Source organism: Sturnira hondurensis, unplaced genomic scaffold (genome assembly GCF_014824575.4).
Source record: "Sturnira hondurensis isolate 20B ecotype Veracruz unplaced genomic scaffold, ASM1482457v3 Scaffold0022566, whole genome shotgun sequence".
NCBI lineage: Eukaryota > Metazoa > Chordata > Mammalia > Chiroptera > Phyllostomidae > Sturnira > Sturnira hondurensis.
In genome coordinates this window covers 10,674,052-10,699,715 of record NW_028095197.1, presented here as the reverse complement: position 1 = coordinate 10,699,715, position 25,664 = coordinate 10,674,052, and the positions used below count along the sequence as shown (strand labels likewise).

General features: G+C 43.6%; 1 protein-coding gene across 1 annotated transcript in view; it reads right to left on the bottom strand.

Moving 5' to 3' along the window:
* Positions 1 to 982: 982 nt before the first annotated feature.
* Positions 983 to 25,664, bottom strand: part of TGFBR1 (transforming growth factor beta receptor 1) — a 48,410-nt gene continuing 23,728 nt past the window's right edge. The window contains exons 2-9 of the mRNA XM_037035701.1: positions 24,946 to 25,191; positions 21,378 to 21,608; positions 16,329 to 16,559; positions 12,374 to 12,541; positions 11,533 to 11,689; positions 9,816 to 9,940; positions 8,648 to 8,778; positions 983 to 5,296 (exon numbers count right to left, since the gene is read on the bottom strand). Coding sequence (XP_036891596.1) covers positions 5,171 to 5,296; positions 8,648 to 8,778; positions 9,816 to 9,940; positions 11,533 to 11,689; positions 12,374 to 12,541; positions 16,329 to 16,559; positions 21,378 to 21,608; positions 24,946 to 25,191 — 1,415 coding nt within the window. The 3' untranslated portion in view covers positions 983 to 5,170. The remainder of the gene's footprint in view (positions 5,297 to 8,647; positions 8,779 to 9,815; positions 9,941 to 11,532; positions 11,690 to 12,373; positions 12,542 to 16,328; positions 16,560 to 21,377; positions 21,609 to 24,945; positions 25,192 to 25,664) is intronic.

Here is a 25,664-nt window from a genome sequence, read left to right as displayed (position 1 = left end):
TCCCTGAGCCGCCCGTGCAAAACCTGCCCTTTTCGGCCTCACCCTCTGTCAAATCCACACTGAGGCCACCTCCAGGCAGTCCCCGAAGGGCTGCCACATTCCTCTCAGTCCTGGGTATCCTGGCTCAATCCTTAGGACACCTCCCAATTGGTCAACATCCGTGCTAGTTGCAAAAATCAGGAGATATGCAAATGAAAGCCTGTGGACAAAACTCAAATGCTAGGGTAGCGCATTTAATCCCAAACTCACAGAGCGTCCATCTATTCCAGCTTGTGAGTCCCGGACCCACCTGAGTCCTCGAGGGTCTCAAGAGTGCCAAGCAGCCATTTAGACTTCACTTCAGTGTCGATGTCCACAACCTTTCCCACGTGCTTTCCCCTTTTAAAGCGTCTAACATCACCAGGCAGCCTGTCAACTCACACCTCCCTCTAAATGTAGACCTCTCTGCCCACCATCTCTTCCAGTATTAAGATCCCAAGCATTTAAGAGCTGCTTCTCACAACACGTGCACATTTTATTGCTGATCTGCACCAGTACTCCCCTTTATCTCCTATTTTCATTTTCCGTCCATTGCTTTCTTTGGAGAGAAACATCAATGTGAGAGAGAAGCACTGATCAGTTGCCTCTCGTATGCACCCTGACCGGGGACCAAACCCACAAGCCAGGCTTGTGCCCTGACTGGGAATCGAACCGGCAACCTTTCTCTTTGTGGGACGAAGCCCAACCCATGGAGCCACACCAGTCAGGGCTATGGCAACTACATTCCATAAAAGCATGGCCCACTCTGATAGACACACTTTATTTTAAATTAAGCCACTAGCACTGGGAGGGGGAAGTAATTTATTTGCATTGCTTTCATTTTTCTACTGTAGTGTTAGGACTTGACGTAAGTATCACTCTCCTACTTCCTATTTACAGTTCATCCAGAATATGACCACAAACACAATATACATATTTTAAAAACTTATGGGGAACTGCAGTTTTTGTTTCTCCTCTTTACAAGCTTTTCAAAATCATTCAACTGAAAGGAAACTGTATATGGACATTTTCTGTACACATCTGAAAAAGCAGAGATCACACGGATAAAGCCAAAGGATTATGCACAAACACAACAGGACACAGAAAACAGAGCACAGGTGATGTTATCTGGGGCACAAATATACACAGTGCAGTACCATGTGAGTAACGCAGCAACACCATACTCCTACTTTACAGAAATAAAACTGCAAACCAGAGAGTGCTCTGACAAATATTAAACATATATATACAGTGAGGTAAATGTACCTTGGTCTCTTGAGAGGTAATTTCAGTTTAAAGCAATTGATATTTTGAAGCATCTCCTTAACGTACGAAGAGACACCAAACGCCCCGTCCCGTTGGCACATGTGAAAGAAGGATATCAAACACGGTTCGTGGCATCCATTTGCCAATCTTGTTAGAAAATAAGAACAAATTCACTGAAGTTCTTGTTAAGCTTTAAAGAAACAGACTGAGTGCTACGAGTCACCTTTTCAAAGTTTACAATTAAAATTTGACACAAATACAACTGCGTCACGGGACAAGTGTGACGGGGTGACAATCCTCAGAACGTCCTGGAAGCCCCGCAGCCCCGGGCAGAGGGCCCGCGGGCGTCCCAGTGTTCTGAGTCAGCCACCAGGAGCCGCAGTGCATGTCCAGAGTGACTCTTACGGATCTCAGACCTGTGAGAATTTTTTGCCAAGTGGTAACAGAACCATACTTTGGAATCTGCAGCATCTCGGAGCCAATACACCACACCACAGTCAAGAAACGGAAAACCAGCTGACTTGCCGCCGCTCTCTCGGTGCAAGGACACAAGTGAACTTGTGATGACATGCCTAATGGGATACCGATTTTGTTGTGCATTTTAATGAGCACTTTGCCAGGTTGTTTCACGAAACATTCTACGTGTGACAGTTCTCAGGTGTGGAGGAAAAAACGGTAGTTCATGTATAAACCACAAAATGGCCACAGGACCACTCAGAGCTTGGAATAGGAACTGACGTTCGGAATTCCTGACGGCCGTGGCACGCACACCGACTCAAGGCACTTCTTGAGCACTATTACTACAGCAAGTTTCCGGCTCAGTGCTTTGGGCCTTACCCTGTCCCGGACAGGGCACAGCTGGCCGCTGCTGCTGGCACTTCTCCCACCGCCACAGCTGCCAGTGGTCAGCCAAGGCTGCAGCTGCTGAAGGGCAGCCAGCAGGGCCCTCCTCTGCCCAGTCCCTAAACATGGAGACCCCTCCCGGCAACATTCAATGAATCAAGGACATGAAAGTATGTCCCACAACTTCCAACGACTATTTTGCTCCAGGTATCAAAGGCAGCTACACAGTCAAAAGACAGCTGGGGGAAGGGTGCTGGAGAGGGGGGACGGTTGTCAAGGCCATGGTCGCTGAGTCAGGGATCGGCAGGAAGGCAGGGCGGGAGAAACAGGGCTGAAGTCAGTAAAGGAAGGACCAGGGATGTCTGTGCCCTGCTAGGCCAGACCTCCCCTGTCCCCACCCCTCCGGTGTACCGACCAAAAGGATGTGGACAGGTCATTTGCCTGAAGGTTCCTTTAGCCAAGTTGAATGCTGGAAGGTGAGCATCTGAAGACAGGCAGTATAAAAAGGCCTGAGTTTCTGAATTTCTAAATGACAAAGTTAGTGCTCTGGTCAAATTTACCTGTGGTTGATCCACTTCATCTTCTAAATCACTCTCATTTTCAGTATTAGCCAATTGAGTCTTATCAAACCATCATTCGCCAAAAAAGGAATCAGCTGCAGTAATATGTAAACCCAATTTAGAATTAAATTCCAACTTTAAAAAATTCCCTGATTCATCAAAAGTGCATTTTATTCACTTAGGAAAAGTACAACTGTAACTCGATCTTTGATTTAGTAAAGAACATCTTCAGCAAAGTTGATTACCTTATATGAAACTGAGAAATCATGTGTCACAACTTTAAATCAGACAGGAACTTTTGGTATGTTCTTAATAAAATTATATAAAAATAGTTTTAGTGATAAAATGCATTGGTCCCCTGGATTTCATAAAGATCTGGTAGGCTTAGAAACGGCAAAGGGGAAAAAAGAGTGTCTGATCACAGAGCTGGAGACTGTGAAACAGGAAACGTAACACAACTGTAAAAACAACCCTCTCAAATACATATAGCTGTTTTGATGAAATCACAGTAACTACAGAAAAAAAACTCTCAAATTTGGAGTCAAAATATTAACCTCTAAGCACATTCTCCCCGTGATGTTTTGAACACATGAAATCAACACTAAATTCCTAAGTAATACTACTCTATCTAAAATTACTTTGGTTTTAAGACCAAACAGTCTCTCCGATTTACTCTATGAAGAAGAGATAAGACATTTCAGAACGCAGCTCTGCCGGCGCCAGGGGCCGTTCTCTCCTCCCGACCTCAGTGCTGGCGAGGATGTGCGGGCCCTCGCACTGGGGACTGGTGGCCTGTGAAGACCCTGTGAGGCCAGGGTCTCGCCGCACGGCTAAGAGTCTTTGCCCCCTCAGAGTAAGATCACAGTGATAAAGAAAAGTCTGAAAACTGAACAAGTCTTGCAAAGAGTTTCAGCACTGGAAGTAACAACCAGTTACTATCAGCTAGTTTCCACTTAATGTGAGAAGACCACAACCAGTTTATTTGAAACATTTAATCCGACCAAAAAACACCTGTACATGGAGAACCTGTGTTTAGGATATGCTTTAGCTACCACTCTCCCACATATCCGGAGTGCACTGAATCTGTTACATAACCAGGTAAATCGGGCAGTTAAAATACCTGCGCACAGAAGGAAAGACGGAATTAGAAGCTGCCTTCCTCAAAATGTAGTGAGACCTCCAAACCACACTAAATCTAACCCTAGTCACAAGGACTGAAACTGCACCGAACAATGACCCCTACGTGACAAACATGACTCTCCTGCACACCTGTTACCTACTCCAATTATTAACTACCTTTACCCTCCTAGAAAAAGGCCTATCACTTAACATCACCCATATGCTACCTTGAAACATAATTCATTTCTTAAAAAAATAACACTGTCTTTGATCAGATAAAGAACAAAATGGCTTACAGAATGCCACACAACTTTTCACAAGCAGCTAGACAAATTCTCCCTTTTAGAAAAATTAGTCTGGATGCTACAAGTTTCACATGAAAGTACCAGAAGCGTCTAGAGTGCCACTCGATGCTTTTAAAGCCCACCCGGACAACACCGCTGAAACGTCAAAACTCGACGTGAGACTCTTCGAACGTGGCTGTGGTAACAATGTACAGTTAATGCCACCTCATCTTGTTAGTGGCTTAAGCGCATTCTGGCAGGAGAAAGGCATTTTCAGAATGGGATACCAAATGACATACCACAAAACCTCTTCCCCAGAAACAGAACAGAAAAGGTCTATGTTACCAGATAAATACACTTTTTGGATCAAAACACTACAGGTTTCAACAAGCACAGGCTTTAAGCCATTCTGCTTGTTTCCATTAGAAAGACACAGAAGTGGCACTTACTGGTGTAGTACAACCCCATTTGGAAGGCATGTAATGTTCTGAATATGTGAAAGAACAGTAACAGTATACAAAACACAATTGCATAAATTACGTTCCTCACTACTATATGAGGTCATTTTTAGACTCAAGATAAGAGTTTTTTTAAGTGTTAGTTTTAAGATCCTGAAATGTATAGAACCGTACATTCAAAGTCTGAATCAAAGAAACTCTTCAGTGGTTCAGAATCCTCTGAGAATGTACTAACCAGGAGTAAATCACTTTCTTTAAAAATAAGAAATGCTCCGTATAACTCGCAATCCAGCTCCTTTACCCTTAAGATGATCTTCAGCACAGCAGGGTCACCAAAGTTAAGACCAGCAATCATCTTTAAAAAAAGGCTTGTGTTAATAAAAAGTAAAGGCAGACTACACAACACTCCGTGACTGTCCCGGGAAAGAAGAGTTCATAGTGCACGGCGAGGACCCGCAGGGCTGGTTCCTGGGCCCACAGCAGTCCTGGGGGGTTTGACTCGACCTTGCGAAAGGAAGCGGCGTCCTTCTATCCCCTCTCGGTGAGGTAGAACAATTGACCTCCCAAATCAGACCCCAGGAGCAGATCTGAAGAAGAGCAGAGTTCGGGCAAAGCCGCAGAGTTACATTTTGATGCCTTCCTGTTGACTGAGTTGTGACAAAGTTTTCTTAATCCGCAAAGCCGTGAGCCGAGCTGCTCCGTTGGCGTACCAACACTCTCTCATAATTTTGGCCATTACTCTCAAGGCCTGCAAGAAAACACACAAAAATAAAAAACTGTAATGAATGCATGCACCACTTTCCACTGATCTGGATAAGGCTGTTTACCTGAAAGTTTTCTTTTTAAATGACATGTATACAAGTCGTTCGTTCGTTTGTTTGAGCACTGTCTGTAATACCACGTGACTAGAAATAACCAAAGTTCCCATCAGTGAAGTGCTGGTGCCAGCAGCCGGAAAGCAGACAGGCACAGTGACTTACTTAGCAGACCTGAAAAAGCCAAACCCACACCCGACTTGTGCAGGGAAAGAAGGAACCTGACTCACACTGAACCACCACCTTAAACGGAGGAATTAACTGTGTCAAGTACCTCTAGAGTGAAGTTTAGACGAAAAACAGAAGCATCAGCCAAAAGAACTGGAACCCCAGATGCCTACCCCTCCCCTGCTCCAGCAATAAGCTAGAGGTTTGTACCCAAGAGGGTGCAACAGGAATTCCTGACTTGGGAACACAGAGGAGAAAGTCCCACATTGGCAACACACTAAATGCTAAGGCCGTAGGCTTTCTCCACAAAACACAGGCAGCAACACACACATCCTCCTCCAGGCAAGAAACTGGCAGAGTCTTCCCTGGGCAGTGTGAGCAGCCCGAGAGGAAAGACCTGAAGGGACTGACATCAGTGGTTCCCCAAGGAAGCGACCCTGTCAGATCACCTTCCAGACTAGCCAGAAAGCTCCATCTATCTGCATGAAGCTTCCTGCAAGCTTTCAGGGCCCTGTTTTCAAACACAAAGTATGAGTTTGGTCAGGCATTTGGGAAAAGTACATAAAATGAGAAGCTGCCAGAAACAGACAAAAAGCAACTTGGAGAAAATGGAAGCTGTACACAGAGAAAAAATATCATTAACAGTCTCAAAGAGAATAAATAAAATATGGTAATAGCTTTTTGTTTCTTTCTTGACCTTGAAAAGGTCACTTTACAGAAGTGGGAGATAAACCTGATTTTAAAAAGCTGATAAACCTGTTGGAAAGTGGAGGGAAAAAACAACAACAAAGAAATGGATAACACGAGGGAAAACATATGCAAACTGGGAGGAGGTCTAACATTGATAATCAGAGTTGAAAAAACAGAGGAAAATGCGAGAGAACAAATCAAAGAAATATTTCAGAAACATTTCCTAGAAGTGAACATTTGTTTCCAGATTAAAAGGGACAAGATGCCCATCAAAGGCATATATTCGGTCAACAAATATTTTCTGAGTGCCTGACACATATCAGATACTATCCTAGGCGCTAGGGGTACATCCGTGGACAAACAGACAGAACCCCGGCCCTCATAAAGCTTATATTCTAGAGCAGCAGTCCCCAGCCTTTTTGGCACCAGGGACCATTTTGTGGAAAAATGGTTTTTCCACAGACTGGGGGGGGTCAGGGGTGAGAGCAGTAGGCGGAGCTCAGGTGTAAATGTGAGCAAAGCTTCGATGGACTGCCCACCACCCTGCTGTGTGGCCCAGTTCCTAACAGGCCATAGGCTGCTAGCGGTCTGTGGCCCAGAGTGGGGACGGGACCCGTGTTCTAGAGGACTAAAGCATACAGTGAATGAGGAAGCAACCCACACAGACTGTCAGCGGTGAGGCTAATGAGAAACGTCATTTAGGGAAGGAGAGAAGATGAGCTAGGCAAGAGGATGGTATTTTAAATAGACAGAGAGGTAACGTCTCGCGGACCACCTAACATCTGGGCAGAGGCCTGAAGGATGCATTAGCAAACCCAGAAGTGGGCAGACGTGAGATCCAGGAAGGACTCCCACAAAAGAGGCAAAGGGAAGCCCAGGACGACAGGGGAGGAAGGCTGCGCAGATGGCTAGAGAGCACGTCTGACTAGAGGGAAGGTCGGGAGGTTCCGTGAGACACTTCTTTAGTCAGGTTCATGTTCTATTTTTAAAGACTGTGTTTAAACTGTGGAGGGGAGATTTATAAAACCCTAGAAAAGTGAAAAATTGAATCGGTGATAAGTGCACACAAAATTAACAAAATGGAGAAAAACCAAAATGTCAGCGATGGCATTAATTCAGAATAATGTGATGGCAAGTGGCATGTGTGGTCTTAGTATTAACTGTGGACTTTTACTTGTGCTTAAAAAGCCATCTGTTCAAGAATAACCTGCTCTAATTACTGAGTGAGTGCATAAATACTCAAGTTTGTATTCTGCAGTATTAAGATTGAATTTTTAAAAGACAAAAATGTAGCTCAACTTCATTTGTTAAACATGCCAAGTCTTTGCATCCACAAGATGTATTGTATTGTATCTCCCACATATGTTATTTTGTTAGCGGGAGCTAAGGAGCCCTCTGCGTGTCAAAGGCTCTATGTTATTTTTATTATTTAATTTTTATTTTAACATTTTTTATCCTCATCCAAGAACATTTCTTCATTGCTTCTAGAGAAAGTGGAAAACACTGAGACAGAAGCATCGACTGGTTGCCTGAGGCAAACGCCTGGACCAGGGATCACATGTGACCCAACCGAGGACTGTACACGCCCAGACTGATGTGGAGGGAGCTGGAGACCCAAACCTGTAACCTAGGTATGTGCCCTGACTGGGAACTGAACCCTCAACCTTTTGGTTGCAGGACAATGCTCCAACCACTGAGCCACACTGGCCAGGGCTGAGTCCCACATTATTTTAAGATGTAAAATCAACTACTTAGTGACTAGCTTTTTATTTCCCCTAAAGTACAAAACTTCATATCTGGAGGGGAATGCTTTGCCTCAACATTATTATAATTAGTAACGGCTGGCAATTAAAGAGAGACTACATAAAATTTGTCTGACGAATTCTTTAAATTTACGACTACAAAAACATTTCTAAAACCTTTCGCAAGAGCTGGGGTTGAGAAGCTCAGACACTGCTGGGAAGCACCTTCCCCGAAGTCCTGGTGCATGATCGCACGGGCAGGCAGATGAGTAAGACACAAAACCATCTGAACCTCTTCATAATCATCTCACTCAAGCTCCTCATTTCACAGAGAGTCCTGTCACAGTCCTAGAACACAGGGCTGCCGTTCCCATCGGCACTCACCCCCACGCAAGGCCGCCCCGTGGCAGGGGATCACTCACGCACAGTGCAGGTGCTGTGGCGACGGGCAGCCCCACGCGCTGTTCGGAGGCCGCTGCCAGGAACACTCCACAGCCCTTTCGGTGCACTTACACACGAACATAAAAAACAACTTGTTCTGCTTTTTCTCACTGGCTCAATTGCCATGAGAAAGAAAGAAAAGGGAATTCTCGTGTCTGTTATTCTTAAAGGAAAGTAGCAAATTTCCACTTCCCAGGCAGAAGCGGTTGAGGAAGCCTCCCAGTAACTAAGAGAAACACTCACCTCGCAGCTCTGCCACCTGTTGGGAATATTCGGCCTCAACTTCTGCTCACAGACAACCTTCCTCATTTCTTCAACTGATGGATCGGAGGGTACAAGATCATAATAAGGCAGCTGGTAATCTTCATGAATTCCTATGTTGGTTTAAAAAGAAAGAAAAAAGAAAATCAACTTTAAAGAACTTACTCAGATAATGCCAGACCATTCTTTGAACAGACAGGAAAGACGCACCGAGCATCTGACTACCAGGCCCCACCACTAACACCAGGTAGGTGGGACGGGCCCGCAGCTCGCTCTACCTCATCCACACCTCGAAGGTAAACAGTCTCGTGGGATCGCAAGGGCGGTTTTAATGACAGTGAACCAGGAGCTGTGAGGTCTAGGTCGACATCTTCCCCTAGAACTGTGATGTGCAAAAAATGAGTCTGTATCCTGCCGGTGCACAGCCTCTCACTTAGAACAGGGATATGCCCTCTACCATGGAGCTGTGACTCCTACAAGACAAGCCTGAGGCGCAAACACCTTCCTCCACCTGCCTCTGTCAATAACCCGTCTGCGTTGCTACAATATAGGGACACACTTTACCCCTTACAGCCTCAAAAACTTGCGACCCTAGTCTTGGTCAAGCATGGGCCCCCAACAAATAAGAGCCTTCCTCAAGGAAATATTCAAAGTGCTCAATCTGAAACTAAACTTAAAAGTTAAAACAAACTCACTTTAAAAAGTACTGTAATGGCTGTGTGACTGTACTGTACTCTGTGTATCTAATTCCCCACTTGGAGAAAATGACCACTGTCCCGGGGGTTGAGGGCGGGGGGAACCAGCCTGACCCAGGTCCATGTTCGAAACAGTTTCCTGGGTGGCCACAGAAGCAGCTACCCATTCCGAATAACTAAGTTTTAGGATGATAAAGGGTTAGTTTCTGATGTTTTCCAAGATTCAGGTGGAAACGGAAAAAGAGCACGTCAGGTAGGCAGTGCACTAGGCAAAGCCCGTGGCTATGCTTCCTCACTGCGCGTTCCGGCTCTTTGTCTCCCTTGGCGTGGCCCGGGTTGCCCAGCGACCACAATCGCAGTCTGCTGCCGAGTGGGATTCTCTTCCATATGAGGGGCGGCAATCCTGTCTAACAATTCTGTTCAGGATAAACCGTTGAGGAAAGGGGGGGATTTACCACCAATGGAACATCTTCGGGCTATTTCCCAGAATACTAAGCCCATTGCATAGATGTCAGCACGCTTGAAGGATTCGAAGTGTTTCATATTTATGGAATCATCTAGAACTTCAGGGGCCATGTACCTAAAAAGGAAGCCAGCACTGTATTTTACTGAATAGTGGCCATGTGACAACTGAACTCTTAACCCTTGAGAATTAAAAATAAAAAGTCAATATCAAGACTCTCATCCTCTTTCAGCACAGTTCTTTTTTTTTCATGACTCCTACCTCTTACAGAAATTTGCCCGAAGTACATAAGGTGCAAAGTGAAAAATCATGCCATTACTGGCACACTATTAACATTGGACGAATATGCTTCCAGACATCTCTGTTCACACGGATGCAGCACTACACAGCTGAGATCATAACATGGGCTAAACCCTCACTGCTATGTGCCTTATGATCTTAGTCTCCTCTGAAAGCCACAGGGACCAGTTCTGCTTGTTAAATTTCTTAACATTCACCACCTCCTTTGTCATGTACTCTGCAGGGACTATGTATTTCTAGAAGTCTCCTCACTAAAACAGAATGGAAGATAGCGCAGGGACAAATTTCAGGGAAGAAAATAATAGATTAAAATGAATGCCAGTCCTCCTATTGACGCTGCACTGTGGAGCCCTAACGTTTTAAAAACCCTGCAAAGGTTACAGATAGGGACCTACAAAGACCTGCAGGGGAGTGGGGTTGTGGGGAGGGGGCAGACCCTGCACAACCCCTGTCCTAGAACCCAGAGCCGAGAGTTCTGAGTTCCTGTTGAGCCCAGAAACTATGAATATGACTTAGGCAGAACAAAGAATTGCTCTATCCAAGGCTAAGGCAGTGGTCTGAAAAGATGTTCTGGCAACATGCTGTGATATAGGGCAAGCTTGTGTTCACAGGTTCAAATCTCACCTCCTTAGTTTACTATCCATCCATAAGAGAGGTTGGCCACATTACAAAACCTCTATTAGGTACATTCCTCTGTGAATTGAGTAATCACACCTACCTAGTCAGATTCTTTTGAGGACTTGTAGGTTTAACAAATATTTACTGAGGACCTATTATGTATTAGGCACTGTGATGGATGCTGGAAATACAGACTGCTCTCAAGCAGCCTGAAATCCAATGGAATATACAAATAAACAGACAATTACACCATAATGTGTAAAGTGTTTCAATGGTTCAAGTCCAGTGTGCCGTGAGAGCGCTTGGCAAGAATACCTAACAGGCCAGAAAAGCCTTCCTAGGAGAAAGAAAGGGTGCACACAAATTAGGGAAACAATAAAGGAAAGCAGGCTTTAGGGCACAGCGCATGCAAAAGTTCTAAGGAAGAAAGGCACATTTTCAGGAACTGAAAATAGGTGGGCTAGCTACTGCATGGTACTTGAGTTGGGCATTAAGTGAGATAATATATTTTAAAAGACTCAAAATGACTGGCACATAGTAGGTACCCTATAAACGTCAGCTCTGATTGCTACTGTAATCAATATAACGATGATATCATCTTCTGGAAGGACCGCCTCTCATCAGCAGGCATCTTTGTAGTCAGGGGACCTGGGTTCCTGAGCACGAAGCTCTTCTTCCCACCTGAGGCCAATCTAACAAAAGTCTGAGTCTCAGAGGCGATAAACATGCACAGATGAGAAGGAAAAGACACTGCTCTCCGAACACACTAACTACTATTTATTCCTGTGTACCTTTTTGTCCCCACTCTGTGGTTTGGGGCGATGTCAATCGTGTCTGTGGCTGAATCATGCCTCACTGCCAGCCCCAAGTCCGCAATACAGCAAGTTCCATTCTTTTTTACCAAGATGTTTTTTGATTTCAAATCTCTGTGAGCAATGGCCGGTTTTCCTAAAGAAAAACAAATAAACACACATAATTGCTTTTTAAAAAGGTAATACCAATCACAATTCTCTCTTTTAAATTCAAGTCTCTTCTCCTGTCCCAGTGTCAAAGCATTTCAGCCCGCATCGCCCACAAGACTCAGGCCATTACGTAATAACCTCAAGTGAATCAGGTTGTAATAAGTGGATAATCAGAGAGCAGAGAGGTATTTCGATCTCTGAGATTCTACACGGTACAAAAATCATAGCATAAAAATTTCCTAACTAAAACTGAGTATTTAAGTTTTCAACTATAAAAGGCTCTCGTGCAGTCTCCTTATCTCGAAGTAAAATATAATCTTGTTAGATAGCCAGATAACATTTATACAGGCTGCTGGTGTTTACAAAGCATCTTCACATGTCATTTGATACTACACATAAAAAAATACAGTCTTTCAGACTTGAATTCTAAAATGAAGATTCTCAAAAATCACAAGTAGGGAACTAACTGAACTCACAAAAACACTAGTGCTATTACAATGACCACAGGATCTCTCAAAAAACTCCCTGATTCCTAACTCCATCTAAGATGTTCAAGAGAAAGATAACACCTCCAATTAGGTTGCCTTCTTGCAAAACTGACATTAGATCCTGAATAGACACTAGATCCATAGGGTTTCCGAGCCTAAACAACAGGACTGCTTCACATTACCTTGGGTACCGACAATCTCCATATGAAGATGAGCAAGTCCACTCGCTGTGGACAGAGCGAGTTTTATCATTCCTTCCACGGTAACCGTGTATCTATTCAAATAATCAAAAAGGGATCCATGCTCATGATAATCTGACACCAGCCAGAGCTGAGTCCACGTACCATTGTCTGCAAAGGACAGCAACAATTATTTCAGGTGGGCTGTAGAACATTTACAATTTCCTTGTTCAAAAATTGTCCCTTTCCTCTCTGCCCCAAATCCCACAACTGCAATATGATGGCACCTTAAGTCTGCATATATTTCCTTCGTATTTTTAGTCTGTCTTCTACTTGTATGCATGTATCCTTTAGGTCCTCAGAGGAAGCCCCCTATTCTTGAGATAAGGCAGGATGACTAATCCCACTTGAGAGACAAGAATCATAGTTCGAAGTCAGTAATCTCGAGTGTACACAGAGACAGTGGCAGAGCCAGAAACTTTAATGCCTAGAAAGATGGCTGGTCAAGGTCAGGTGTTCAGCAGTTGTTTCTGCAGGGATAGAGGGAAACAATGAAGGAGGGAGGCAGGAGAAGTGTCAGGACCCCAGTGTGGGCACAGTGGGGATGGAGTAGGTGGAGCAAAACTCAAGGTGAGATTAAATGAAGAAGTGCAAGCTTTAATGACAGACTCTATGTATAATTCACAAAGGAGCCAGACTCCAAGGTTTCCAGCCCAGAGAAACAGAAAGAGCGGTATCACTAACACGGGGGAAGCTGAGAGAGGCACTGATATGTCAGGAGGAGGAAAAGCACAACTGAACCCGGTGTTACACACATAAGGTGATTCTGATCCTCGAGAACTAGGAATGTGTGTGCCAAAAGTTCACTTGTAAGCTGATACATGAATTTGCAATGTGTTTTCCCATGAGAATTAAGGTAAAGGTTCTGGCCAGGCTGGTCTACAAAAGCCTATTTAACCTAGAAGTAGCTGGAAATATTACAAAAAACCGTATGTTTCATGAAATTGTGTGTTGGGGGGGGAAGTACCACAATCCTAGGGGGCAGCAGAGCTCAGTAAAAGGGACCAGCCCTAGGTCACTCGGACCTGAGCTGAAACCCAGGGGCTGCAACTGACTAGGGGACGTCAGACAAGTCTCTTAACCAGTGAACCTCTGCCTCCGTTCACACAACAAGAAGACCTTACTTTGTAAGACCACTACGGAGGCCTTTTCTTCAAAACACGAAGTAAAACGCATGGAACATTAGGATTTCAAATGCATTGCTTCTTTTCTCATGAGTTATAAAACAAAAGAAAAAACCCAAGTTGACAAAAAACAGCGTCCATATTTTAAAGGTTGTTATCTGCAGGAAAGCAACCCTGGTTAGAAGAGATTAAGGGCGGTATTTTCTTAAGAGCCTGGAGAGGATTTCTGAGTCCTTTCAAAAGGGTTTAGAGATTCATGATACAAGTTATTCATAGACTGGTGCTTCATCTTTCCTTTTTCCTCGTACAGATATACCCCTAGCTTTACCTGTGTGCTTGTTAACTACGACTGAATTCTGAAAGGCTCACAAATACAAAAATGTGAACAGGCCCACAGGCGGATGGAAGAAAGGTTTTTATGAGGTAACCGACAAGAAAGGCAGAAGGGAGAAGGGCATGTCAAAGGCTGTGCATATATAAAGGGCTATCCGGGTAAAATTAACTCAATCAGGAGGACAAAGATACTCAGGAGGAGAAGGGAACTGGGGTGGAGGAGCTAGGGAAGAGCCAGCAAGGCCAGCTAGTTCCCATGGTGACCACTAGATGACAGCACCAGCTTGGTTGCTACCTGAGTAAATGCAAACACTCAGGGCAGTGTTTGTGACTTGGGACATGCCTAAAATATGCTGGGCCTGGGGGAGGTTTGGGCCTCAAAAGGCAGATTTGAGAGTCACCACTACAATAGAGTTTGAAGCCACGAATGTGGGTAAGTTCTTTAAAGGAGCAATTACTACTTGTAGAATGAGATCCTTCACAGAAATCAGTAAGAAGAGTTTGAAAAAACAAAGACAACTATTAAGCAATAAATAAAGTCTAGAGTTACGGAACATAATAAAGGTTGTTTTACAAACTGAAGAAGCTAAATGGTGTCCAAGGCAGAAGAAAAGGAAAAGTCAGGACTTGGTCAGATTGGGGTCACTGGTTTTGTTTAAGTATTGTTTTTAAATTAAGTAACACTGAACTGGTAGCAGCCCCCGATGATCACTGTCTGCATCCATCACTGACTCTAGGTCACAAAAAGAGATGATCCAACATTCTCTGTCTCCTGGCCTGATGCAGGAAATATTCAACAGGAAATATACAATAGATAGGAAATATTCTCAGGAAACCAATAAAACGTAATCAGATTCAGTCTCTAATTCTGACTACCAGTTTCCAGATAATACAAGGAGCAAGTTCAGAGACACTACAGGCCTTCAATTAGTAAAACCCAGAATGTGGTAAGCCCTATAGAACAAACAATCCAGTTTCTCAACAAATAAACTGCAACAAGAAAAAGCCTAGAGATTTTAAAGGACGTAAGATAAATGCCAAGCAAATGCAGTATGTGGACTTTAGATCCTAAAGTGAGTAGCCAATTGTTTAAAAAAAAAAAAGGAAACAACTGCAGAAATTTGAAACTGAATAGATATCTGATGACATTTTAAAAAGTGACAATGGAAGTATGGTTATGTTTCATAAAAAGATCTTCCATAACTAGAGATACAAACTCAATGTTTATGGATGAAAAGACATGGTATCTAGGATTGGCTTCAGATAATCAGTTAGGGGCCATGTAGGTGAAATTAGAGATCATATGACTGGCAGTGAGCTAACAATTATTTATTGAAGGCAAGTGCTAGAAGTTCCTTATGTTATTCTTTTCTATATAGTAAAATTTTTCCCTAAATAAAAGTTAGAAAGATAAACAATACATGCCTGTTGTAAATATATTTGAAAATACAGAGAAGCAAAAAGAAAAATTATAAAATCTTTCATAGTTACCAACTGAGGTTAAACACTGTTCAGTTTGAAACTATTAGGTATTGGTGAAGAAAATGGGTAGGGACAGAAGGAAAAAGATGACTGGCTCTGGCCGATCTCAAAGATAATGATAGCATTTTTAACAAAACAGGAAATTGGGAAACGTCTGATTCAGGGTGGGGATGAGGGCTGAGTTGCAACATAAGCCTCTGACAGAGGCTATAAAAGCAGGAACTGTGACAAAAGGTAGGGACTGAAGCCAAGAAAGTGGGTGAAGTACAGTGTGCAGTCCCGGCTCACAGCCACCACTCACGCTGACGCCCCACGGCCACAGCCGCCTTGCCTCCTCAGCATCCCGTCTGACCCAGACCCTCAGCACCTGCGGGGACCAAGCCCCTGAGCCACAACCAAGGGCGTGTCAAGGTGGTTTTGGGGAAACCATGGCTCTATTTAACTGAGGTTACTTACAAGATTGATCTGTTCAGCCCCTGGCAACTTAAAACACAGAATACAGGGAGGAGCTGTTTTTACTCTCCCTGTGAACAAGATCATTAGCAGGTGTCAGAACGCCCTGATGGTCAGGAAGAGGTGAAACGGAAACACACTTCAGGGCTCTATCCCACCCCAAAACTTTGAGCAACCTGAGTTTATAATTTTTTTGTCTTATGGCTGTACTTAATAACTAACTGTCCAGAAGCAAAATAACAAAAGCATGCAGCTTTTTAAACAAATTGCTCTTTACACTTTATAAAACAATTAGAGCTTTAGCAACATGTTACTAAGTCAAGAAAATCTCTAAGAAGTTTCCTGGTTCTACAGGCTTCTAATATATTCCATTTGACCTAGTAGATCTAACCTGTATCACGCACATCTATTTTTCTCATTAAATGTGACAATGCTTAGAAGTCGTCTCTGTAAAAAGGCTTAATTAAGTAGACTCTGCAACATGCAGAGGAGGACACGTCACTGACCTTTATTGTCGGCTGCTATGAATCCCAAGATGTTTTCATGACGCAACATCACGGTCTGATAAATCTCTGCCTCTCGGAACCAGGAACGTTCTTCTCTAGAGGAGAAGATTTTAACGGCGACTTCTTCTCCTCTCCACTTTCCTCGCCAAACTTCTCCAAATCGGCCTTTGCCAATACTTTCTTGTAACACAATAGTTCTCGCAATTGTTCTCTGAACAAGCAATGGTAGACCTGAAGGCAAAAGTAAACAGTACTCAGCACAAAAAGAAAAATCAGCAACAGTGGTTTTCCAACACCAGGAGAGGAAAGTGGAGCTTAACTCTTTTAAGCTCTACTTTTAAGGAACTTATAGTCTCAATAAGATAAAGACCATGTTTGCAAAAGAGGCAAGTCATGATTAAAAGGCAAATAAGGACCACAAACGAGTCTAGGAACTCCTGCCTAGAGGGTCAAGGTAGCATCTGTAAAGTAAGTTGAATTCAGACTGGCCTCCACAGAGGGCCAGAACCGAAACAGAGAAGAGGAGGTCAGGTACCCGGGTGGGAGGAACACGCAGAAGGAAGTGACAGACACGCGTTCAGGGAACCAGCGCGGATAACCGGAAAGGAGACACATGGAGTAGAGCAGTGGGACAGAAGGTGAGCTGTGACCAGACTATGATGAGGACTAGGTGCCAAGCTCAACATGACAGCTGTGGGTAAAGGAAGAACAGCTACAGATTTCTGAAAAGAGCCCATGCACACAGGGAGAAACAATTTAAAAATCTGATTTTGGAAAGATGAATCTGGTAACAGTTGTAGCTGTGGGAGGAGAAAAGCACTGAATACAAGACACAGAAGTATATGCTGGCCTAACCTTTAATAAGTCAGTAAAAATGATCACAGAAACCATTCTGAGATAGGCGATTAACTTGCTAGGAACTGGCTGCCTAGGCAACACTGGCATCCTAAACCACAGTGTCTTGTACTTGACTTTGTTAATGGGACACTGGCATTTTTTTTTACCAACTGAACCTGTGATACTCTAAAACACGTGATTTGAAGTACTGCCACACGTACTTCATTTTAGAAAAGAATTTACCACCTACGACACTTAAGTAACATTGTATCTGGAACTACCACAACTCATTTAGAAATCAAATCCCCCACAGACTAAGGAACTGTCATCTAAAATTATACTGACACTGACAATTAAAATACCAGTATATATCCTGATGAACACTAGATTCATTCTTCAATGCTCTCAGCTCTTCTCCTTTCACCTGCAAGTTTCTCAGATGGGTCCTTTCCTCCCGTGCTCTATCTATCCTCTCTGCCTCCTACAAAGTAGCGGGAAACCTCAACAACTGTTTCTATTTACATGCTAGCGAAAAACAGATCTGTGAAAAATCCTTATTTAAATCAAGGAGCTCATTTGTATTATGAAAAATCAACTAATTATGCTGTATTGTAGATACTAATGTAAATTAGTATCTACATGTAAATTAGTATGTAGGTTCTAATTTACATTAGTATCTACATGTAATACTAAATTTTCTTAAAGCCTTTGAGTAGGGCCACAGCATGTACGTAAAGATTTAAAGTACACTTAAGAGTGACTTCAGGAGGTTAACCTGAAGTTGGGAAACTGAGGAACAGAGAAGCAGGGGAACGGTGAATGGGAGGTTGGGCAAGGCCTGACAACTCGGGACGCACGTAAACGGTGTGATCAACAAAGGCTAATGGGACAAGGGAAGTTCTTGTTGGCTCCACCACCCCTGGATTCTAGATGCAGACCTAAAATTAAAAACCAAGTCTAGATTCATCATATTATCTATAGTTGGTTCCTATAACCTACATGAGTATCTGGACATTTTTAAAAAGTAGTAATTTTCTTCTCAGGACAAAAACAAACAGGTCTAATTTAGACCTCTATATCCTGCTTTACTCCTCTGTACCCTCAGAACTGCTTGAGAGAGACATAAATCGGGAAAAGTGCCACCTCGGTGAACATAAATAAGACCCGACTAGCACGCATCATGAGAGACCATAAGCCAGACCGAGACACAGGGGACACTGGTACGGGACTCCTCCCTGTCCAACACTGGCGCGAGTGCGCATGCACACACCCCCTCCGTGCTCTGATGACAGCTTGAAAACGGGCTCGGGCACAACCTGTGATTTAAGCCAGTGCAACACGGATTAGGTCAGCTCTAAGGTCCACGGTCTTCTCTGCAGTTCCCGAGTTAAAGGCAGTCTTTGTGATGGAAGGGCCTCCCCTCAGTGACGGTCGAGGTGTAAGTAATGAGTATGTGAACTCGACATCGAACGTTTAGTTTTACCTGTTTCTCAACATGTGAAGAATGAAAAAAGGTATTATGTACAGACAGTTTATTGACTCACAAGCATGAGTCCAGTGCACTCGGTGCATTAAGGTTTCACCATGAACAGAAGGGAAAGAGCATTTTCTGCTATCATTCAACAGACGAAGATGTTCTGTCTGGATAAACCTGGAGGCCACTCAGCACAGAATGGACTTGGACTTATAACAGGAAAAGGAGGCCTTAAACCAGGCTGTTTTGTACAACGCAGCAAATGGATATTGTATGTCAGAATTTTCTTCCAAACGTCTTTTCAGTCAGTCATTCGGACACATTTCCACCATCTACCACATGCTTCCACACAAACATCTTTGTCTCAGCTGAACCTCACAGCAAGCCAATTACTTTCGTTTTAAAGATAAAATAACTCAGGCATGAGACATCATCCAACCGCCCCAAACCACCACGCTAGCAAACAGTGCAGACAAGTGTCTGCGGGCAAGGCGGGCGAGGGGAGCTTTCAGAAAACAGAACTCTAATCTCTGATGGCTCTGGAAATATGGACGAAATGGAAAAAAGTATAATTCCACTCTTCACTTCATGTCTGTAACTGTACGGTAAATAAAACATATTCTTAGTGAGGAGTCAGCCGCCATCCAGACAGTGGTTCCTGCTGACCCTCTAAGGTGGGTCTGCTCACCTTGCACTCTGACACGTACCCTGTGCCAAGTGCCGTGAGCTGCTCTGAGTCCCTGGGCATAAGTCTGGCAACAACAGAGCTGGCCCAAGGGATTAATTAACTCCGAGTGATCTGCAACCACCCTGATTTCCCAGGACTTTTGGCCCTCGCTTATCATAGTATTTTGGTCCAGAATTACTTCTAGAAAGAGCCAGATCTCCTTCGGGAACACTGAGGACCACCCCGGAATCAGTGGGAAAGCCCAGGGCAGCCCTAAATCAGTCTCCACCCCTCTACCACTGCTGCCCAAAGGCGGTCCCGCCTTCAGTACCAAGGCTGCTCCGTCTCATTCCAACACCTCACTGCTTCCTTCACCACAATGGTCTCAGGGGTCCCCGAAGGCTACCCTACGGGACCTGGGCTTCAGTGCAAGCCTGCCTGTGTCCTAGAAGCCACAGCCAGAACTCACTCAGTGGGGGGTAGGGGAATGTATGTGTGTATATATATATATATATATATACACACATACATACACATACACACATACACACATATACATATATACATACATATATATGTATATGTATATATGTATATATGTATATATATGTAGCCAAATTCTATGGGGAAGACTTCAGGTCATGAAATCAGTTTCTTCATACTTAAATAAAGGAACAGACAGGCATGTACACCAATATCTATTAATTTCCTTAAAATAAATAGGCATCTGTCATTACATGAACCTTCTCAGACATGATTCTGTGCTTCAAAGTCATATTCTTCCTCAGTCACAACCTCTGCTTTAACATTCCTTTAGTCGCCTGATTTTAAAATTACTGAAATTTTCAAATCTTCAATTTGTCCATAAATGTAGCCCTTACTTGAAGTTGATTTATACTTTTCAAAGGCTAGATAATGCATCTCATTTAAAAGTCCTAACAAGCCACCTAAGTCGTATTCCCAATGGTCTCTGTTCCGTATTTCTAATGTGGAAACAGAAGCCCAGAGAGGACCTGGTCTAACCCAGGTCCGAGGGCCAATCAGTGACAGCGCTTGCACCGAATCCGGACCTCCTGATTCCTACCTGTGTCCAATTACAGGACTGTGGAGGACAGGGGTCCTCCCCTTTTAGCATCCTTCCGAGGCAAGAAAGAGTACAAAATGAATCTCCTTCAGCTGAGACATAAAGCACTGCTCCGTCCAAATCCACTTCAGGAGATAATGCGGCAATTTGCCAACCTAGTTCTGACCCCACAAAAGTCACCAGACCCGAGAGAAGCAAACATCAGTCACAGGGGCCGCGGGTCCATAAAGCTACAGTAAATAACAAGCTGATCCGACTTTTTTCCTGAAGTGAGAAAATGACTAAGAATTCATAACTTCAGTCAAAAAATTAGGCCCGAGGTAAGGAAACCATGTCATAGGTGAACAAAGTAAACAACCTTCACAATCTGAAACACATTTTCTGTCATGCCTGCCATCAAAAACAAAAATAAAGCTGGCACCCAACACTACCGAACAGGTAGGAGCAGACGGCCTCACCTACGTGAAGGTAATGCTCCTTATCCTTCCTGCCTCGTGGAGTCGTGAGAAGGGGAGAACACTCTGGAATTTACACACGCATGAAGCTGACACACTGACTTATTTCAGTAAAAATAAGCTCTAATCTGTCTATCCTAAACTTAGCCTCGTTCAGATATGGACCAAGCGTAAAGACCCTTCTTAGGCTGAAAGCTGCAATTGCATCCACACTATCTCAAGTTTGAACAAACTAAGCCAAGTGACTCAGCCAACTAATAATACAGTTAATTTGTTAAAGACTTGCCCTGGCTGGTGTAGCTCAGTGGATTGAATTCGGGCCTGCGAACCAGAGGATCGCAGTTCGATTCCCAGTCAGGGCACATGCTTGGGTTGCAGGCCGGTTCCCTGCAGGCCAACTCCCAGCAGGGGACCCACTAGAGGCAACCATACATTGATATTTCTCTCCTTCCCCTCTAAAGATAAATAAATAAATTTAAAAAATAAAAAAAAATAAAGACTTCTCAGGAAAAAGGAAAATCAATTACATTACCTGATCCAGACCCTGATGTCGTCATATCATAAATTAAATCTTTCAACGTAGTACCCTCTGAAATAAAAGGGCGATCTAAAGAAGGGTCCTCTTCATTCGGCACTCGATGGTGAAGGGCAGCGCGGTTATGGCAGATATAGACCATCAGCATGAGAGAGATGCAGACAAAGCAGACTGGCCCGGCGATGACAGCTGCCAGTTCAACGGGACCGAGGCCTGGGGACGGCTTTCCTGAAAAAGGGCAAGGGCAACAGACATCAACAACAACAAACACACTGCAGGTGATACCCACAACTTTCTAATCATCCACACTTCCTGTCGTTGGCCACCACTGCCATTAGTCATGGAGCCCCAACTACAGCCGCTCACAGGGCTCGAAACCAGAGCGAGTGAACCCTGTGCTTCCCCCCCGGGCCCTCCCCTTTTATGATCATGAACTCAGTCAGCATCCACCTATTCTTCCTGCATTTTTCAGCCATCTAAGTACATAACAGGGCCAGCTACCACCAACCCTGTGGGACCTCTCTATTTACTGCTCTCAGGTTACCAATAAAAGAAACAATCATCTGGACCAACTCTCGTTAATGTCTTCGTAAGTCTTATTCTTTTTAAGTAGTTCAAGCCATGCGTTCTTATTCCACGACCAGGATACATATGCTCACAGCAGAGGGGGAAATGTGTAAACACAGAAGAGCAAAAGTCATAAAACAATTACAGACAGCCTCACCACCCCAAAACAATTCACATTTAGTGCATGTATGTATGTGAATATCTCCATCCATTTTGTTTAGGCAAAATACGTTCTTTTGATTTTTATAACAGTTTGCATGTGCAAACTTTCTAGTCTATTTTAATCATTTCAGCTTTTAATTCAAGAGCATGTATTTTTGTATAATCTCTTAATAATTGTTGTTTCAGAAAGACATGACTTACAATTACTGTGTCCTCACCCGGAGCCCCGCTGGCTCACTGCACACCACCCTGTCTAACAGCACGTCTTCCCCACTGCTGACTTCTTATCTGAATTGATCCTTCATGACAGGGAATTCTAATTCCAGTGATCTCTTTCAGCAATAGTACATGGGTCCTTATACACTGAATACTTCATTATCTCAAGGTGCCTGTTACCTTTATATTTGAAAAATCTTGGCTTGTCTAAAGAGGAACAATCACTGTATGTTCGTTCCATTGCCTTCTGGATTTTTAAAAAAACAGAAAATCTTAACTTTTTCCCCTTTTATAATGAATCAGTGTTAACTCGTGGTAAATGTATATACATTTTTTCTTTATTCTTTTCTGTTTTTTATCCTCACCTGAGGATATTTTCATTGATCTTAGAAAGAAAGAGAAACATCGACGTGGAAGAGAAACATCAATTGGTTGCCTCTTGTACGTAACCCGACAAGGAATCAAACCCACAACCTGGGTATGTGCCCTGACTGGGAATCAAACCTGCAACCTTTTAGTGTAGGGAATGATGCTCCAACCGAGACACCTGGCCAGGGCTTTTTCTTTACTCTTAAAATTGGTGTTATCTTGCCCTGGTTGGTGTGGCTCAGTGGATTGAGCACGGGCCTGCAAACCGAATGTCTGCCGGTTCAGTTCCCAGTCAGGGCACACGTCTAGGTTGTGGGCCAGGTTCCCAGTGGGGGGGCCACGTGAGAGGCAACCACACATTGATGTTTCCCTCTCCTTCTCCTTTCCTTCTTCTCTGTCTGGAAATAAATAAATAAATAAATAAATAAAGTCTTTTAAAAAATTGGTTTATCTTTCATTATATGTATTTGAGTAAATATTTTTAAATGAATTTTGCATAGTATTCTTATCTCTTTTGTCTGCTCTTCTGTCTTTTTTCTGGAATTTTTATACTAAGCATATGGCATCACCTCGTTTGTCCTCTGTATCTCTTAGCTTGGTTACCAACTGTCTTTTTCTCTGAATTGTAACACAACTTCTCAAGCTTGTCTTGCCTTAAGCTTGTCTCACACTTGACTATATAATTATAGTATCTAGTCTACTGTTCACTTTCAATATTGTATCTGAAAAAATAACTCATCAATCGAGCTTTTCATCTGAACGCAATCTTTAACAACTGTGAAGTGTCCTCCTTTCACAGCGAACCACTGAAAACAGGCCTTGGTCTGTCTGAAAGTTCTTCCCCGTCCCGTGGTAAAGTCTATTTAAAAGAGTGACATCTACCCAATTCATCCAGTTCAGTTTACTTCTTTTGAACCATTGAAGCTTTTCATTTGGTAATTTTTCTTGATGTCTGCGCACCAGGGACTTGGGAATGAGGAATTTATATATTTTTAGCATTAGAAATAAAGTGGAATAAAGGTTTTGTGAGTTTCCATTCAAATATTTCAAGTCCAAACAATGAAAATGGGCAACTTTGGGATTATCCTTTTGTCATACTAGTATTGCAGAAGCTCACCAAACAAGCCAGAAAGTAAGTCTGACAGAGCCTGGCCGCAGAGAGATTCCCCACCATGCTGCGGACTCAGTCTGACTTTGCTGTCACCACATGCACCAGGGTGAGGATGGCCCCCCTTCTCTAGCTGGCAGGACTGGCCCTTTTCCTCCGAGCTACAGCAGTGCTTCCAGCGCTAATCAGCCTGAAGCCTGGACCAACTCTGAGCGGAACGTGAGCACTGTGGCCCACCCCTCCAAGCGCTGACACCAGTTGCTTCTTGAAGAAGGACTGAGAGTCTGCCCCGAAAGCCTCGCTCCAGCCCCTCAGCTTATGGTGTTGGCGGATTTGTAAGAGGTCCTTTACTTCTTACATAGTTAACTCTTCACTCATCTGAGGCCATCTGCTCTCTAAACTGCAAAGTTTTTCACAAGTGTCGGCTTGTGGGCAGCACTATTCCATTAACCCTGCGGGCATTAATACAGGTCCCCTATTTTTTTATATTTCTTTGATCATTACAGCAGAAATTTGGAACTCGAGGAAAGTGACAAAAGGGTTAAATAATGTGCTCAGACTGATATCTTCAACCAAAACCTTAAAATTAATCGAATCCTAAGAGTTTATCCTGGAAATTCCTGGCTTTGCCAGGACATTATAAATGTAAACTGCAGTGAAGGACCGAACACCTAGATATCATATGTAGTAATTTAAACATAAAGATCATAAAGCAAGGGAAAAAAATCACAAAATGAATGCGTCTGCACTATTTAGTGCTGCTTTCCATCCCCATCCGTTACTGATCGCCCTAAGAGGCTAGAGCATTAAACAAGGAAGAAGAAATTCACTCTGAGGACGAAGTCTGACATTCTGAGGATTTGCCACTGCAGGCGGCTTTGTCGGAACTCACTCTGAAGAGGCCACCATTTCAGGCACAACAGACCTGAGAGAAAGTCTATCACGGACCCACCTTCTCGAACAACGCATGCCCAGGAGTCAGGACCCTGGCCCCTCTCATAATCCTACAACTACCAACTGGTTTCTTCTTGCCTCTAAACAGCACAAGCCAGGGTAGACAATCTCTAAGACCCCTTCTAGTTCTGAGGTCAAAGTCAGGGCTGTTCTTGTGGTGCCAGGAAAACGTCTGAGGCAGCAACTTACCCACAGTTGGGAGCTCTATTTTATTGCAGTGGTCCTGATTGCAGCAGTACGGCGTCGTGACAGACCCCGTTTTCGTGGACGGCGCGCACACGAACGGCCTGTCTCGAGGAATTAAGTCGATTTCAGCTATGCACATGCTGTTGTGTATAATCTTGTCTGTGGTCTCTGTGACAGAGACAAAGCAGAGCCCATCTGTGACACAGGTAAAATTGTCTTTTGTGCAAAGGTGGCAGAAGCACTGTAATGCTGGAAAAACAGAACGAGATTTTATCAGAAAACATTCTCAAGGTAAACACTGAAATTATCCCATATCCACTATAAGGCATTCCCAATCCTATCCGAGTAACTTCTTTGCACTGTTCAAAAACCAAAACTCTTTGTTACTCTTAGAAGTCCCACATCCTGCTAAGAAGTACACATGTGTCAGAGCCAAATACGATGATTTTTCCACCCAGATTTTTTCTAAAACCTTTTTGCCTCCAAGTACAGAGAGATTGTTACATGAAATTTCATGGAGGTAAAGAGCAAGGATCTGCCCCCCCCATTTGAAACAAAGTACATTTAAATTTTTACTGGTTATCCTTACTCGTACTAGCAGTGCAGATCTATTCATTCATATACTCCCCCACTGGGAAGCACCGTGTGAAAATACTACAACCTGCCACTAAAGGTCGGAAATGCCATTTGGGTAGATTTACGGTAACGGAGTAATGGCAACA